Source organism: Mus caroli, chromosome 17 (assembly GCF_900094665.2).
Source record: "Mus caroli chromosome 17, CAROLI_EIJ_v1.1, whole genome shotgun sequence".
NCBI classification, from domain to species: domain Eukaryota; kingdom Metazoa; phylum Chordata; class Mammalia; order Rodentia; family Muridae; genus Mus; species Mus caroli.
In genome coordinates, this window is record NC_034586.1 from 25,443,286 (window position 1) to 25,461,440 (window position 18,155).

The window sequence follows — 18,155 nt, forward strand, 5'->3', positions numbered from 1 at the left end:
TGTACACACATGTATGTACTGTACACACCATATGCATAATATATATGTACACGCACATACTATACATAGTATACACACATGTATGCATATACACGTGTGTACACACACACACACACACACACATGCCTCAGATTAACAATAGGTGCAGGTCTTGAGGTGAGGCTCACACTTCTAACGTGATCTCTGGTAACTGTTTGGCCACAGGCCTGTCCTCTGAGGATTAAGGACCATGGGATGCATAGTAAAGGGAGAAAGCAGAAGGTTCGGAAGTGGTCGGTTCCTTCTGGACTGCAGCATCAGTGTGTGCTTGTGGTGCTACAGTGTCAGTTCAGCACCCATTGTCTGCAGAGGTCCTCAGGCCCACAGAAGTGTCTGTTGGCAGCCTCACAGGAGGGAGAGGTGGCCAGGCTGGTAAAAGGTGGGCATTACATAGCTGCTGTGACTGTCCCCAGAACGAAATGGCCTCTTCTGACACTGTCTTTATGATGTTAATGTGGGCATTGGAGAGGCCTCAGAGCCCATGCTAACTACAGTGGCCACTTGGGTTGCAGACGTGTGCACCTCAGCCCTGGTTACTGAAGGCCATCTGCCCCTACCCTTCCTTACTTCCTGACTTCACAAGCAGGTCCAGTCCTGCTTCCTTGCCCTGGCACATTTTTAGCAGCAGTTGGAGGTCTTTTTATTCTTAGCAAGAGTTGTGGGCTTTGTTTGCTATTGAGACAGGGCCTTCCTGTATATCACTGGCTGGTCTTTAGCTCACTACATAGACCAGACTGGCCTCAAACACTTGCCTCTGTCTCCCGAGGTCTGAGATTACAGGAATGCTATAATTACCATTACACCCGCTCCTAGCTGTTTTCTGATACAGGATTTTACTATATTGCCTAGGCTGGCCTTGAACTTACAGTGTGTGGGTTCTGGGAATACAGGCATGCACCCCTACACCAGACTCTTAGGAATTGTGGGATGTGTAAGATCCTGAAAAGGGGGTGCACATGTGATTGTATGTGGTAAACAGGTGGCGTCCCAGGGTGACTATAACGTCAGAAGACAATCCACTCGGAGGAGAGCTATCTCAGGGGAGATTCCTGTCTGGTTGACAGTGGCTTATTGGGGGAGTTTCTCTCTGAGCTGTGGCTAACATAGGTACATATTCTTCCTGGGTGGGTCTAGCTGGGCTTTGTCCATATTCTGTCTGTCTGTCCTTTTAAAGCTAAGCTGTTCTCTAAGTGTTCCTTTTGAGTGTGCTGCCTTAGACATTCTGGCGTTACATCTGGGCTGTGGCTTCTGTTTTTTAGATTCACATTGACATTCCAAGGACGAACCCTCTCATCCCCTTGTTCCAGCAGCCGCTCGTCCAGGAGGTGAGTGGGTTCCTCAGTGTCCGGTCCTCCTCCTGCCTGGGCCCAGTGGCACCTGCCGGGTACCCCATGTCCACAGGTGACACTTTGGGATAGAGTACTTCCTCATGCCTTCTCGTCTGCCCTTTGAAACAAGCCTGGGTACCAAGTTGTGCTTTGCCTGAGGCTTGGGGCAGAGGGAATCTTATCTTAAAATTCCTGTTCCTGGGCTTCTTCTACTTTATAAAGCTGGGGTGCTGACTTTTTTTTCTAGTAGCATGAATTTGCCCGACTCTTTCTGGTTTTATGAACAGTGGGTGGTTGGCTTACATGCATTTGAATGTTCTGTGAACACCACCTTCGTCTGCTTCCAGAAACTTTTCCTATTTCCACACCTAAATTTAGTGCCCATAAATACAACCCCCTTCCCTGCCACCACCTCTCTATTTTCTGCCTGTGGCTATGACCACTCTAAATACTTCAGATAAGTAGGCTTATACATAATTTGTCACTTTGTATCTGGCTTAATTCACAGTGTCAGAAGTCCCTTCATTAAGATGTTTTTATTACATTGATTTATTTCTATTGTGGAGGGCATGCCATGGTGTGTATCTGTGTGTGTGTGGTTAGAGGACCCAGACAGGGAATTGCTCTCTCCTTCTACTGTGTGGGTCCTGGTCACCAGCCTTGTCAAATAGGTACCATTAACCCACCGAGCAATGCCCCTGCCACCTCCCCATCTCCTTGATTTTTTAAATATTCCATCATTATCATTAATACTCCTCCAAATGAAAACTGTGAACGAGTGGGTTGCTTATCCCCCCTGGCTGTGGGACTATACTGTAGTGAGCATGGTTGGGTAAACACGCTCTAGACCCTGCTTTCAGTTCTTTTGGAACTAAATGTAGGAGTGACACTGGTAGTGATATTGTAGGATCTCAAGCCAATGACACGCACGTGCAAGCTTCCAGTAGGACCGTTAGCTTGACTTGAGCGAGGGAGTCTCGCTGGTGAGATTAGCAACTTCCCGTGCAGTTCTACTGCAGTCATGATGTGGCATGTCAGCACTTTCGAACAGTCTTTCAGTCCTCTCTATAATAGAGAGGGACAGTGAGAAGAATATGCTCTGTGGCTTTAGATAACATTCATAGATACATTTACTTACATTTACTTACATTATCATAGCTTTCAACACCGCAGGGAAAATTGTGTTGGTGACATTGGCTCCCACCCCTAAGAGGCAGCACAAGGAAAGTTGAGAATGAATCCCTTCCCTTCCTCTTCCTCCTCCCCTCCCCATGCCGGGCCCACACCCTTGCCTCCTTCCTGCACCTGGCTCTCATCAGGCATCTCTGATTAGCGGAGCCTGGACACTGGGATGCACACTTTATTCTCTTCAGTTTTGCCTGCATCACCTGTGTGTACTGGACCATAATCTTAAGCAAATGGATGCACAGAGGATTAACCCACCAGCACCCCAACACTGCAAGGCTTGCAGAGATCTAACCCACCACCAACACTGAATGGCTTGCAGACCTGACACACACTGGAGCTTTGCCTGTAGTGGAGGGGTTGGGTGTGGGAAACCCTTCAGGTTTATCCTGTTATCCCCACAGGGTGGTTATCACAGACCTTTCCCATAGTGCAGAGCCTGTGTTCTCCCTGGCAGCCAGGCTGCTTGTCTTTATTTTGCAAATGTCTGGCACCGTTAGAGCCTGGCATGTGTGTATCTGCTTCACTTGTCCCCGAGGAAGAGGCACCGCCGCTCTCTGCTCTCCGTGCAGTCCATGGCCAGCTTCCATGCAGTCGGCCATGTGAAGGGCAGAGTCTTACCAAAGCTGAGACTCTGGAGTAGTGGGCGCCCTTATGAGTCTTTCCAAAAGACCAAGCTGGAGACAGTTGTTTGTTTTTTGAGTCACTGGGGTCAACCCCAGAGCCTTGTACATGGTAGGCAAGTCTTTTACACTAAGTAACAGGGATGGGAGGAAACAATAGGCTTCTTGTGATTTTTTTCCCCCCAGAGAACAGTAGGTCTAGCCTTAGACTGCACTTTTGAGGAAGAAAGAGGTCATTTAGCAGAATAGGACTCCCCTCGGAGCCTTTAGTAAAACATGGATACTACACCTCCAACCACACACATGCACACACACACACACACGCACATGGAAGCTCTGTTGGAAGCAGCGAGGCCGAGGCTGGACTAGCTCACTTCAGGGTGCTTTCCAGCTTTCCCTGTAAGACTCTCTGAGAGGAGCCAATGGACAGTCTTCCTTCCGTGTGTCTTACACCGTCCTTACCCTAGACAGCCATCTCCAAAATCTGTCTCCTCGGAAGTCCTTGTCTCTAGGGCTAGCTGGGGCAGGATGTGCTGTGATGGTCATCTGATACCTTGGCTTACCTGTCTGTTGTCACCATCATCTCTACTGTCCCTCCTGTGTGTGTCACAGAGATACCATTCTCCAGAAGTTCCAGGGCTTGGGGGGTCATGGCCACTGGGACAGAGCCATTGAGCATGTCCTTGGGTTGAGAGAAGTTGAAGGGAGAGCCCAGGAGGTCCAGTGACAGCAGTTGGGGCAACTGCCAAATGGGAATGGGCAGGGCTCTGTTAAGGGACCATCTAGGCCTCAGACTTATTTTCATTGATATATAGAACCCTCAAAGGTTCTGTCATGGGGGCACAGGCTGTTTGGCTTCTCTGTCCCAACCCCCGACTGCGGAAGGAAGCATGCAGCCCGGTGTCCTTTTACTTTTGTATATGGCATTCGTTTCTTTGGAGGGGCTGTGTACATGCTGTGCATGTGTGTGGAGCCAAGGACAGGCTGGCAGGACTTTGCCCCTTCCACCGTGTGGATCTTGGAGATCCAGCTTAGGCTGTCAGGTTTAGTGGTGTCCTTAGCTGCTGATCCCTCTTCCCAGACTTCCCAGCAGATATGTGGTCGGGTCCTGATGCACAAAGGGACGTCCTACAAGAATAGATTGTCACCAATCGTAGTTAGGATGAACCAGAAAATCTATCTTTCTTTCTTTCTTTCTTCCTTCCTTCCTTCCTTCCTTCCTTCCTTCCTTCCTTCCTTCCTTCCTTCCTTTTTGGTAGATTTTATTTTAAATGTGTATGAATATTTTGCTTGAATGCATTTTTGCATACCATGTTCCTGTCTGCTGTCCTTTGAGGTCAGAAGAGGACATGGGATTCCCTGGAATTGCTCACAGTTGTGGGCCACTGTGTGGGTGCTGGGGTCTCGGCTACTGAGCCACCTCTTCAAAGCCCAGAACGGAATCTTGACCTCTTCCCTTCTCAGTGGGAGAAGGGTGGCAAGTGATGGCAAGTGGTGGCTCCTCTCTGTGTCCTGTAGGGACCAAGGAAGATTTAGAAAAAGACACTAGAGCTGGCGTGCACAATACCTCGCTCCCAAATACCTCGCTCCCAGAGATACAGAAGTGGTGGGGTTTGTAAATCCAGTCCCCAGTCTGTTCTGTCTTGATGTCATGGTCATTAGATACTAAAAAGATAGAGGGTGAGCACCTTTGAGCAGAGTGGCTCCCGTGGCCTGAGCGCTCTGCATGTCTCTTCCTTTGACCCACAGCAGTTTTGAATTTTCCTAAAACTTTCCACTAATCCCAAGGTAAGTGATAAGGAAGGTAAGTGGAAGAAGACGTGTACCCCGAGATTAACACACACACCCCCTTTCCTTCTCGTCTTCCTAGATCTTTGAACGAATTCTCTTTATCTGGGCCATCCGACACCCCGCCAGTGGGTATGTCCAGGGAATTAATGACCTGGTCACTCCGTTCTTTGTCGTCTTCCTCTCGGAATATGTGGGTAAGAAGCCCCAGTACCACGTTGAACTTGCTGTCCCTTTCTTGTCCGCTGTCTGCCTGTGTTTTCCCAGGTGGACCACTGGTGGCCATGTCTTGCTAAAAAGAGACAGGTAGCCTCTTTGCTCTACCCAGAAGTGTCTGGGCAGTGAGGAAGCCCGGAGTTTATCTCTTGAGTTTATCTTTAGTCAAAGAGCTGTTTCTTCACAAGAACAGCCACACGGGCGCGCTTCTGCCACGAGCAGAGAGTTTGCTGGTTTGATTGGATTATTTTAAGATCCTCTCTAAACATGTCTCAAGTCCAGTGCCCATGCATGACGCTGGCATCTGAGGTTCGTACCAGCATCCATGCAGAGGATACTAAAGATGGACGGGGCCAAAAGCCCTCTGGGACCCTGGTCTCTCCTCACTCTTCTGTCCTGACCCTGCTGGGCTCTTGTCATTGTTGAGTGACCTTTGAGAGTAGCTGGGGCTTCCCCATGGTCCAGCCTTTTCCTGCAGCTCAGGCAAGCAGAATCTTAAAGTAGCCAAAGAATCTTGTTTCCTTGTGGGTTTCCTCAGTTGCCGTGCTTAGAGGGTCACAAAAGCCTCCCTGTGGCCATGCAGTCCCTATTGTCACGTGCACAGAGGCTTATGTCGGAATCCAATGTGAAGAGGCTCCAGCTGGCACATATTTACAATCCCATGTGAGGCAGGAGGATTGTTAGTCCTAGCCTGACTGCATAATGAAAACCTGTCTCAAAAAATCAAACACAACCAACAGAAAAGAATGTCGGAAGGAACCCAGAAACCTAGACACACCCGAATTAAAGCTCTTTACCAGTTACATGTGGCTCTCAGAGGCCCCAGCAGCTCTGTAAGGCAGACTCTCAGCCCACTTCACAGGCTGCAAGATCCAAGGGTAAGTGGCTTAGTGAGTTTTCCAAACTCGAAGACAGATCTTCTGAGCGAAGTACCTTTGCTCTTCACGTGACTTGATAATGGCTGGACTTAGCTCCTTGCCCTTGGCTATCTAACGCACTGGGCGCAGAGTCCTCCATGTCAAAGTAGGCAGGGCAGCTCTGTGGCCCTTCATCATTCTTCTTTAAAACATTTTAAAACTGACCATGTGTATGTGTACGTGCCTGCTGGTCTGTGTGTGTGCCATGTGAACCAGATGCCCTCAAAGGCCAGAAAGATGGCAGCAGACCCCGTGGTGCTCCTCAGCTGCCCTGTGGGTGTTGACCCTGGTCCTCTGTGAGAGCAGTAAGTGCTCTTAACCACGGAGCCCTCTGGCTGCCCAGTTGTTGTTTATCCTCTACTTTAAATATACCCCTCTCTTGTTTCAAAAACGTCTTTATTTTCTGTACGTAGGTCTTTGCTACATAAATATCAGTGCTGCGTGTATACCTGGCACCCGTAGAGCCCAGAGCAGGCTGTTGGATCTCCTGGAACTACGATGTGGGTGTGGGCCCCCTGAAAGAGCACACACGTACTTACACACACACACACATACACACACACAGAGAGATTTATCAATAATCCATTTTCTTGGATGTCAGGAATTGAGATTTAAAATGTCTATTCCAGTTAACAGACAGATTATTTCAACACTATATATAAACTTCACACATTCTTTATCTTTCTCTGTATCTCTTTTTAAAAAACACTTCTTTAGTGTGTGTGTGTATATGATAGGACACTAGTGGAACTTGGTTGTAACCTTCTACTCTGTGTGTCTCTGGGCTTGAACTCAGGTCACCAGGCTTGGTGGCAGTCACTTTTACTACTGAGCCATGTCACTGGCCCTCTCCAGCATCTATCACTTAGCCAATTAGCACCCATGCTTGCTTTGTGCTCTGTCACGTTTGCCTCGCAAGAGCTGAAAACAGCAAACTCAGTACTGGATCCTTTTGGAGTTGGTAGAAAAATTGTCCACAGCCGGCCTGGCCCCAAGCTGGGTCTCTGCTGAGGAAGCCAGCTGCTTCTGTGAAACGGAGTTCTTGGAAGATAAGGCAGCTGAGCCAGGCCCATGTACAGTCCTGGAGGGTCGCCCCTGAGGCTGTGTGTGCCCTAGACTCATGCCAGGAGCTTTTGGTCCTGCAGAGTGCCGTCAATCTAACCCTGAACCAAGTAAGGACACATCAGCTCAGTGGATGCGTGGAGAGAAAGTCACGTGGAAGAGCAGGTTTGAGATACATCCTATTATTTATATTTTTAAAAAAATTATTCCTTTTATAAGTCTGTGTGTGCATGTACTACAGCTTATGGGAGTCAGTTCTCTCCTCCCACGAGAATGCGTACACTGATACATATGTAGCAAAGATCTACGTACAGAAAATAAAGATGTTTTTGAAACAAGAGAGGGGTATATTTAAAGTAGAGGATAAACAACAACTGGGCAGCCAGAGGGCTCTGTGGTTAAGAGCACTTACTGCTCTCACAGAGGACCAGGGTCAACACCCACAGGGCAGCTGAGGAGCACCACGGGGTCTGCTGCCATCTTTCTGGCCTTTGAGGGCATCTGGTTCACATGGCACACACACAGACCAGCAGGCACGTACACATACACTTCTCCCACTTGAGCAGCAAGAGCGCTCTACCTGTTGAGCCATCTTGCCAGCCCAACAGGGCCTACCTTTAGAAGCTGTTTCTTTCCAGCAAAATAAAGCTACCCAGTAACTTCACTTCTTTTCCTGACCCAGCCCGCTCAGTCAGTCAACAGGTTCTCCAGCACGGGAGTGAGGATTAAAAGGAAAAAAGACAGACAACATTGTAGCGTGACCCCAGTCGATTCTGAGACTGTAGGCAGATTTAATTTTCCAAATCTGCCTTTATACCATTTTAATTACATGCAGATATTAAGGGCGAGCGGTACAATGAGGAACAAGCAAGACAGTTAAACACACAGCCCCACGATCACTCCGGTGATAGCTGTTTCTAAGGATGATCAAGATATCTGAGCCTACTTCTTTGTTCGACCCTAAAACCAGATTCTTACTTTCTTGTCCTTGGCCAATGTCAGGTTCCTGCCAAACGGTACCCCACAAGGCTCTCCACATTTTCCTCCAGGTAAAGCAGGGCGGCAGAAGTCCATCGGGCATTTTATTTAGAGGTGTGTTAACACTACAGCTCGCAGAAGTCCCTCCCAGACCTCTGGCCATCACTCTCAGAGATGATCAGGCTTAGCTTCTCCATATGTGACATTGCTCTAAGTAAGACAAAAGAGCCGAATCCCCGACAGATAAGTAGTCTGTGGCCAGAAGCTGCTGCTCTCAGGCCCCAGGGCCTCCAGACATGTCTCTCTTGTGTTGCTGTCCTCAGCATGTAGTTTCCTTCTCATGGACTAGGTGTGTGTGTGTGTGTGTATGCGTGGGCACGTCTGTGGGCGTGTGTGTATGCAAGTGGATACGCTGTGTGTGGGCGTGCACATGCACGTGGAGACTGAGGCTGATGTTGAGGCTCTCTCTTGGTTGCTCTTTTGCCTCACTGAACGACGTAGTCTTGTCAGCCCTGGGCTCACTAATGTGGCTCATCTTCTTAGCCAGCTTCTCTAGGACTATCTATGGGTTTCCACCGTCTGAGGCTGGAATTACAGGGGAGCCGCTGCACCCACCCAGCCTTTTCATGGCTTCTGGGCATCTGAACTCTGATCCTCATGCTGTGTGGTGAGCTTAACCCCCGCCCCGCTCTGTGCGTGCTCCTTCTGTTTAACACTGCTCCCAAAGCTGTGCCTGATTGTTGGTCGCCCGTCTGAACCTTCCTCAGCCTAGGCATGCTGCAACAGACTCCGACGGCCACAGTGCCTGTCCCTGAGCTCAGAAACGCTGAGACTTCAGATCCACTTTGTCACTCTCGCATGTCCAGGCAGTTACAGTTACATGGCTCCACTAAGGCCCATCTGCAACCCCATAACTGTCTCCTGGGTCTCATTCCTCCCTGCCATCCCGGAGACTGGCTTAGGGAAACCTGGAGCACTGAGCTGGCAGGCTTGGCTTTTCTGTTCACTTTATCTACTTCACCCCACTGCTCAATTGAGGTTTTGGCCATGCAGTTCCTGTCTGGAGACCCTTTCCATAGCATCTGTCTGTCAGCTACCTGCTACAGTGCCCAGGTTTTCCAGCTTGATGGGTGAGGCTCCTTGTCTCACTCCCTCACCTCACCTCAGCTTTTTTTTTTTTTTAAGATTTATGTATTTGCCAGGCAGTGGTGGCACACGCCTTTGATCCAGGCACTTAGGAGATAGAGGCAAGCAGATTTCTGATTTTGAGGCCAGCCTGGTCTACAGAGTGAGTTCCAGGACAGCCAGGGCTACACAGAGAAACCCTGTCTTGAAAAAAAACCAAAAAAGAGATTTATGTATTATATATATATATATATACCCTAGCTGTCTCCATACACACCAGAAAAAGGTGTCCGATCCCTTAACAGATGGTTGTGAGCTACCATGTGGTTGCTGGGATTTGAACTCTGGGCCTCTGGAAGACCATCTCTGAGACCCTCATCTCAGCAGTTGTAATTTTTTTTAAAGATTTATTTATTTATTATGTGTAAGTACACTGTAGCTGTCTTCAGAGACTCCAGAAGAGGACATCAGATCTTGTTACGGATGCTTGTGAGCCACCATGTGGTTGCTGGGATTTGAACTCTGGGCCTCTGGAAGACCATCTCTGAGACCCTCATCTCAGCAGTTGTAATTTTTTTTAAAGATTTATTTATTTATTATGTGTAAGTACACTGTAGCTGTCTTCAGAGACTCCAGAAGAGGACATCAGATCTTGTTACGGATGCTTGTGAGCCACCATGTGGTTGCTGGGATTTGAACTCAGGACCTTTGGAAGAACAGTCAGTGCTCTTAACCACTGAGCCATCTCTCCAGCCCAGCAGTTGTAATTTTTAACATTTTAAAATAAAATATTAAAATTTAATAATTTGTAATTATATTTTATTAAAATAGTAATAACTCAATAATTAAAATAAAACATTTAATATTTATTTGTGTGTGCATGTGTGCATGTGTTTGCACACATGAATGTATGTATGTATGCATGCTTGTATTGGGTATATGTATGTGTGCATGCATCTGTGCATTTGTGTGTGTGTGTGTGTGTGTGTGTGTATGAGGTAGGAGACAGCTTGCAAGAGTCCATTATCTCTTTGCACCATGTGGATTCCAAGAATCAAATTCAGATTGTCATGGTGACAGATACCCTTCTATCTCGGGGCTCCTGGAATGATGTTTTAAACCTAAAGCCTTGCTGTGCCCCTATCTCTCATCCCCTGAGTGAGAAACCCTCCCTAAGCCCCAGGCATACTGTCCCATCGAGTCCTCCTGGGACTTAGCTTTTCCTTAGCTGAGTTACCTTCTCCAGTGTCCCTTGCCAGTGTTTCCCTCTCTGTCCTCCAGCAGACTCTCTGTTTGGGGCCCAGAGACAGTCTGAAGGTTCTCCCCTCCTTTGTAGAAGGATGAGCCCTCCTATCCCATGGTTTGGGCACAGAATGCTTGGAGGTTCGTGAGACCGTGCCGGGCATGGCCACTGGGGAGCAGAGCACCCCACTTCTGCTGTTGTGCCCAGTGTCAGGTCGTCTCTGAAGTCAAGTTGAGGGACTGGGGAGGCAGGCAAAATAAGACAACAGCAAGACAGAACAAGCGTATCCACAGATCAAAGCTGGAAGCAACTGCACTAGCCTTATGGCTGTTCATGCCGCCGTAAGAGGAGCGCATACCGGTGCAGGCAACCATGTGCCAGCTACGGGGAAAGCGGGGGTCGTAAGATTACATTCACACTGGGCCCCAAGTAAAGCAAAGTCTCTCTGCAGCCCTGGAGGTCAGGGCCCAGGCGCTTTGTGCTGGCTTCCTGGGAGTAGACTAGGGCGCTCTCCTGACCTGGGAGTGGGTGAGGGGGAGTGCCCCCTCCACTTCCTCACCACCTCAGCTGTACTGTTAACCACAGACGTGGGCACGCAGAGCATATCAGAACTGTGTGTGTCAGTGCAGTTTGCTGTGGACATTATACCTTCAGAAAAGCCGCCCGCACAGCTTTTGAAAGCCTGGTGGGTGGCCTTCTCCAGTCCTTCCCTGAAACCCCTTCTCTGTTTGCCATGTGGCTGCTTGTCGGACTACACCACAAACAGAATAGCGCTCACTCTCTTCCTTTTCACCTCCTTTCTCCTGGAAGCTCCCTGGACTTGTCTGCCTCTCTTGTTTTTTCTCTTAGATGCTAATAAAACTGGCCTAGGGTGAATAAAAAACCCATATGTGTTTATGTATATGGTTGGGAGGGACAGATGCTAAATTGAAAGGGGTGGGAAAGTACATATTAGTTTTTGCGAAGTGTTGGCAGAGTCTGTTTTGCGTTGTGATGACAGAATACTCACAGCCGGGTACATTCTGAGGCCAGATGGCTGGGTGCTTTGTAAGTAAAGTTATTTTGTTCCTGATGGCTCCTGAGTCCAGACAGCGGGACACCATTGTCTCTGTGAAGACAATGGTGAAGAGCTCCGTGCAGGCAAGGTCTGCCTTGCTACAGGGTCTCCTGGTGCCAAGGTGAAAAGGGATGCTGTGGCCCTCAGGAGGTGCCCAGCTTGATGGCAGTAGCTCTTTCTGTGGAGGAGCATGTACTCCCTCGAGTAAAGGCAGTGCCACCCTGGGCTCCAGCCCTGAGCTTTGCCCTCCAAAGCACAGCAAGCTCTGCTCTGAGAGCAAGTGAGAAAGCCTGGCCTGGCCTGGCTGTGCCCTGCTCTGTGGATGGCAGGGCTCGTGCATATGTAACAAGCAGAGGACAGCTCCTGATAGTCAGATGTCTCCCTCCGTGTGCCAGAGATTGACCTCAGGTCCTCAGGCTTGGCATCCAGCACCTTGTCCTGTTGATCCGCCGTCACTGGCGCAAGAAGCAGGGCTTTGTTGTTGTTTGTTAAATCTTTTTTTGAAACAAGCTTTCATTGTATACTTTGGCCATCCTGGAACTCACTGTGTAGACAAGGCTGGCCCAGAACTCAAAGGACCACTTCCCTGGACCCTCAGCCAAATGCCGAGGCTAAAGGCTTGCACCGCCATGCCTGGCAGGAAGTGGGTTTTGAATAGAGCAGTGTGTATGTTGGGGGGGGGGGTCTGAGGAGAGTCCTGAGGAAGGAGAATGGGGTGCTGGTTTCACATCCTCAGTGCCATGGACACTGCTCTCCCCACCCCTGCTCTCCCCACCCCCACCCCCCCCACCCCACCCCACCCCACCCCACCCCACCCTGCCCACGTGGTCCATGCTCCCTTTCACGGGCCTGTTCTGAGAGGAAGCGTCACCTCCGGTTCCTCCTTGACTCTGCCCCACGTGGCTGGCTGGTGGAGACCAGAGATGGAACTGGGGGCCCCCACAGCAGTGGCAGGCTCCATGTTGCCTCACGACACCGGTTCAAGTTCCTCTTTCCTTGTTTTTAGTGAGTGCGTGAGAGAGACAGAGACAGAGGCCAAATGGAGTAGGGTTTTCTCTAACCCCTTACAAGTGTTGTGGGGATCAAGCTCCGCTCCCCAGGCCTACACACAACATCAAGTGCCTCTCTCTAGGCTGAGCCATCTTGCCAGCCCTTTTGTTTCCGTCTTTAGATGTGAGCTTTATTGAGTTCTTGTCCACACGTGGGTGCATTCACCTGTCACCCAAGCCTCTGAGCACCCACAGGGGTACTCAGAGCATTGCCAGGGCTCCAGGAGCCCTCATGTTCCCTTCGGGTCCCCACTCTGTCCCTTCCTTCCCTGCCCCACAGGGGCCCCATCTATATGGAGTTGTTTGTTTGTTTGCTGTTTTGAAAAGTTTATTTTTGTGGAATGTGATGGCACACGCCTTTAGACCCAGCGCTTGGGAGTCAGAGGCAGGCAAATCTCTGTGAGTTCCAGGTCAGCCTGGTCTACAGAGCAAGTCCAGGATAGCCAGGGCTATACACAGACAAACCCTATCTTGAAAAACAAAGAACACAAACAAAAAAGCTTCATTTTACTTGGTCTTGGAAGGGGCTCCAGGCTGCCTTGAGAGGTCCTGAGGCAACTGGGGCAGAGCAAAGCAGGGAGGGAGCTTCAGAGGGGATTTCTGGAGGACAGCAGCAAGTGGGCGTGGTCAGCAGTGGCCCACTTCAATGAGCTTTCACCTCATCCAGGAAGTGCTTTCTAAGAGGAGATGAGGGTTGGTTTGGGCAGAGCCCAGTGGATGAAGATCTGAGAGGGCCTGGGTTCTTCTCCAGTGTTAAGACAGCTTCCATGGTCTCCTGGATGTTAGTTACCAACTCTTCTCGAGATGGTTTCTAAGCGTCCTGGAAGACCGCGCAGCCTCAGTATGTGGCTCAAGATGCTTGGCCCGCAGCTGTTCCGAAGCAGTGTGACCTACACCCTCCTGAGCCACTTCATCCCCGACAGGAGCGCTTAGAAAGGGGTGCTCAGGAGAGCTTAGAGAGGGGTGCGCAGGAGAGCTGCAGGTGCAAGCAGGCCAGGGGCTTCACTGCCGCCTCGGAGTTTGACCGAGCTTGTCCTTTAAGCTGCCTCCTGGAAGCGGCAGCCTCAGGTGTGACAGGCAGGCAGGGAGTGTGTGAGGTCCTCCCATCACCAGCTGGGTGTCAAAGCAGCTGGGGGGCATGTGCTCCCTGCAGAGCCCCACTGCGCACCCCAGCGGCAGGTGTGGCTTGTCAAGTCAGGGTGTGTCAGACCTAGCCTTCACCCATCCCCGTGGCAATCTTTAGAAAGCCTTAGAAGGGCCGGGCAGTGGCATTGCATGCAGACGGAACTTGGAGGCCAGCCTGGGCTACAAAGTGAGTTCCAGGACAGCCAGGGCTACACAGAGAAACCTTGAAAAACCAAACCAAAAAAAAAAAAAAACCTGAAAGAAAGTCTTAGAAGGTTATGTTACCCTGAACCCCATAATCAGGGCCTCTCCATCCAGTGCACAAACACTGACCTCAGTGATCTGTGCTAAGTTGTGGCAATAGAATCTCGGGATAGTAGAGAAAACCCGAAGGTTGTTGGCTTTTTTTTTTTAAGATTTAATTTTATTGTAATTATGTATGTATGTGTGTGTGTGTGTGTGTGCGTGCGCTTCTCAGTGTTTGTGTGTGCACATGAGTATAGTTACCTGTGGATCCTAGAGGGGTGGATCCCCTAGAGCTGGAGTTACAGACAGTTGTGAGCTGCCTGGTGTGATGTGCTCTGTAAGAGCAGCATGTACCCTTAGCCACTGAGTCATCTCTCCAGTACCTCAGGATTGGTGTGTGTGCATGTGCATGTGTGCTATATACATGCCATGTGCATGTAGGTCCCTATGGAGGCCAGAAAATGGCATTTGTTCTGGGGCTGGGGTTGCAGGCAGTTGGGAGCCAGTCCATGTTGGTGCTAGATACCAAACTCCAGTGCTCTGCAGGAGCAGCCAGTGCTCTCAACTGCCGAGCCATCTCTCCAGCCCAGGTATAGGTTTCTACATTTACTTGTAACCAGGCTATTGTTATTCCTGTACGCCTGAGCTACCTACCCCACACCACACATAGCCAGACCTTGTGTGTCTCTGAGCTAAGAGTGAGCACTGTGATTGACAGGTCCAGTGTGAAGGGGTCCCTGTGCTAGTAGGAAGGTGTCCAGGAGAGCCCGAGACTGGCTCTCTGTGCCTGCCTTGCTCTGTCAGGCTCTGGCTTCCTGGCTGTAGCCATATGGTCCCTCTACGTCTTCTTCACGTGCTGAAGGCTTGTGTCCTCATGGTCTTGTCCGTTGTCACCAAGTCTGGCATAGAATGTCAGGTGACTAACTCCGATAGTGTTTATATGGTCCTCCAACCACCTGGAATTGGGCACAGGAAGCCATGTAGTCTTCATTCCTCGAAGGATTGAGACAGGAGGATTATTTGAATTCAGGAGGTCAAAGCCAACGTGAGCAACATAGTGAGATTCTGTCTCAAAGCAAAGCAAAACTGTTTTCTTATTTAGTTCTTTAAATACATGGTCCTTTATTTTTTTCTTAGTCTATGTATAGTATATATACATGTGTTACAGTATGTGTACATATATGTATAGTATGTGTGCATGTGTTGGTGCATATATTCAAGGAGCGCAGATGTTGGCTAACTTCAGTGGCTTCTGACTTTTTTGGGAGGAGTTAGGTCAGGGGTTGTTTTTGTTTTTTTTGTTTTTTTTTTGTTTTGTTTTTGAGACAGTCTCTTACTGGACCTAAAGCTCAACAATTCAGCTAGGCTGGCCAACCAGTGGACTGCAGAAATCCTGGTCTCCACCAGCCAGTGCTGGGATTAGAGATGCTCGTTGTAAAAGGTCTCACTATCGTATGTCTGCTGGGATCCAAACTTAAGCACTCACGCTTGCATGGCAAGAGCTATACCTTGTGTGACACCTCCCAGCCTCAGGGTACCTCTGTGATCAGGAAATACTAGGCAGGGCTTCCTTCCTTCCTCCCTTCCTTCCTCCCTTCCTTCCTCCCTTCCTTCCTCCCTTCCTTCCTTCCTTCCTTCCTTCCTTCCTTCCTTCCTTCCTTCCTTCCTTCCCCTTGAGACAGGGTCACACTATGTAGCCCTGGCTGTTCTGGAACTTGCAGTGTAGACTAGGCTGGCCTCAAACTCATGGAGATTCACCTGCCTCTGATTATAGGTGTGGGCCACCATGCTCGGCTTATGCAGTGGGTTCTCATGAGTCTAATTTTGGGGTGGAAGGGGAGGGAATGACCATGAGAGGCCCTGGGAAGCCCTGAGGCCTTCTGTCACTGATGGCTTGGAGTGTCAGATCACAGAAGCTGGGACTGCCCTGGGACCTCACAGGGCCCCTGGGACGTGCCTGGGGCCCTGAGCAAAGCTAGTTCTCCTCAGAGCTTCCAGACTGTTAGAGGCTCGTCGTATTCCACTGATTGCTCTGGGGCCCAGGACTCTAAGAATTGTAAGCGAAATCAGCTGTTGACTGGAGCCAGCGCCCCAGTGCATTTTACCAGCTAATCAATAGCCATGTTCTCCTCAGGCCCGGAGTGAGCAATTTTGTTTTCATAAAGAGCTTTTTGGTTTCTCCCTTTCAGATGCATTGCCTCTTGAAATAGCCATAAAAAACCCTTAAACTCACTCCCTGCAGTCAGTCCCCTGGCTGCTACACACTCATGACAACCAAAGATGAGGCCCTCGCCTGGGACAGAGGGCTGGCATGCTTTCCTGTTGAGCTTCAATTATGTGTGGGGTTCCCTCAAGTGGACAGTTAATGATGCTTCAGAACAGATTGTTTATGCTGAGTGAAGCCCTTCAGAGCCCGCCCGCGCCTCCCTCTCTGCTGCTTTTTGCCCATGTGCTCAGCTCAGTTGTTGAGTGTGTGAGCTCTGTCCTCTCAGCAGGCAGAGAAAGCTATGCACACCACAGCCCCAGGAAGTGCAGTGAGCTATCCCACTCCCCCCCCCAGGAAGTGCAGTGAGCTATCCCACTCCCCACCCCCCCCAGGAAGTGCAGTGAGCTATCTCACTCCCCACCCCCCCAGGAAGTGCAGTGAGCTATCTCACTCCTCACCCCCCAGGAAGTGCAATGAGCTAGCCTGCCATCCGTGAATGCCAAGGGTGCATGGCTAACCACAGCTCCCAACTTGAGGCTCCCAAATAGGGTCCACTTTATCTGTAGTCCCTTTGATCCTGGCACAGCTGATGGTTTGGAGGTGATGCAGTTGCTGAGTGTACAGTTGTCTCGCCAACTCCTGACTCCTCTGAGTAAATTGTGCTTTTTCTTACTTATAACTAAAAGGTAGGGGCAGAAAACTGGAAATCAGGCTGGATGGGTCCTTGGGTGAAGGAGCTTGCCACCAAGCCTTATGACCCGAGTTCAGTTTCCAGGACCCACATGGTAAAGAGAGAGAACTAACTCCTACAAGTGGTCCTCTGACCTCCACATGAGCACTATGACAAACACATGCACACACACACACACACACATGCACACACTAAAATAAAATGGAAAAAAAAAACTTTGAAATTTGACTTTTAAGGTATATACTTTGGCATGGTAGGGTTATCCCCGCAGAATCGACCTGTTTTCAAATAATAGAGAGCAAATGTCGTGTCCCAAACAAGACAGGGGCGTATCTGTTCTTCACATGATAGTGTAGGAAGAATCCCAGGCCAGAGCTGCATGGTGTGTGTGTGGTCTGTGTCAGGACGGTCGGTCACTAGCACTTCTCCTGTTTAGTTACCCTTACAGCGTCCCCTGACACTGTCCTGCTGGTGGTGCTTGCTAACAGGTGAGCTGAGGGGCAGAGGGTGGAGATCATACAGAGGGACAGCCAGGGAGAGGCACAGCCAGGACTGAGCTCTGCAGCCCGGCTCCAGGGCGTGCCCTTCGGCAGGTGCTGCTCTGCCTGAGCGCAAGGCAGCTCAGGCCGTAGGGTCCAGAAGGACATTACTGTCTTTGGGAGCACTTTGTCTCGGTCGCTCTGCTCAGTGAGCTGCCGGTCCTGCTTCGTGTTCTGGAATGCTGAGTGCCCAGGTTGAAAACGTTTGTTAGAAGGCTAAAGACAGCGGCACACATCTGTAATCCCAGCTCCTGGGAGGCAAAGGCAGGAGGATTGTAGGTTTGAGGGCAACCTTGACTAAGTAGCAAAACACTGTCACAACTAATAATAAAAATAACAAAAGTTATTACACCTTAAAGAAGTATTAGCCTGGCAAGATGACTGCGCAGGTGAACGCTCTTGCTGAGCAGGTTGACACTCAGGACCCACGTCAAAGGCCACGCATGGCAGCAGGCGTCTGTAACCCCAGCTCACCACCTGTGGGAGGGGAAAGCAGGCATTGTTGCCCAGAAGTTTACTGGCCACCCAACCAGAGATATGCGACAAGGCAGGACTGAGAGACCCCACCTCAGCAGGGAAGAAGAAGAGAACCTTCTCTGCCTGCTGTGTCCACATCCCCACACGTGCACACCAGCTAGAGATGAAGACAGTGCCCTGGAGAGATGGCACAGCTGTTGCATGCACAGGCTGCCTGTTCAGAGGACCCTGAATCAATTCTCAGCGTCCACATCCCCACAC

General features: G+C 49.9%; 1 protein-coding gene and 1 long non-coding RNA gene across 3 annotated transcripts in view; one reads left to right on the plus strand and one right to left on the minus strand.

The window, feature by feature from the left end:
• Positions 1-18,155, plus strand: part of Tbc1d22b (TBC1 domain family member 22B) — a 60,373-nt gene that overhangs the window by 24,906 nt on the left and 17,312 nt on the right. Inside the window, exons 7-8 of the mRNA XM_021149676.2 lie at positions 1,299-1,364; positions 5,046-5,160. Coding sequence (XP_021005335.1) covers positions 1,299-1,364; positions 5,046-5,160 — 181 coding nt within the window. The remainder of the gene's footprint in view (positions 1-1,298; positions 1,365-5,045; positions 5,161-18,155) is intronic.
• Positions 5,033-18,155, minus strand: part of LOC110284079 — an 18,223-nt gene continuing 5,100 nt past the window's right edge. The window contains exons 2-4 of one of the 2 annotated variants that reach the window (XR_002376897.2): positions 17,770-17,894; positions 14,636-14,937; positions 5,033-5,889 (exon numbers count right to left, since the gene is read on the minus strand). This is a non-coding gene — a long non-coding RNA (uncharacterized LOC110284079). Of the gene's footprint in view, positions 5,890-14,635; positions 14,938-17,162; positions 17,669-17,769; positions 17,895-18,155 lie in introns of those variants that run through there. The other variant, XR_003835306.1, reaches the window with a different exon arrangement.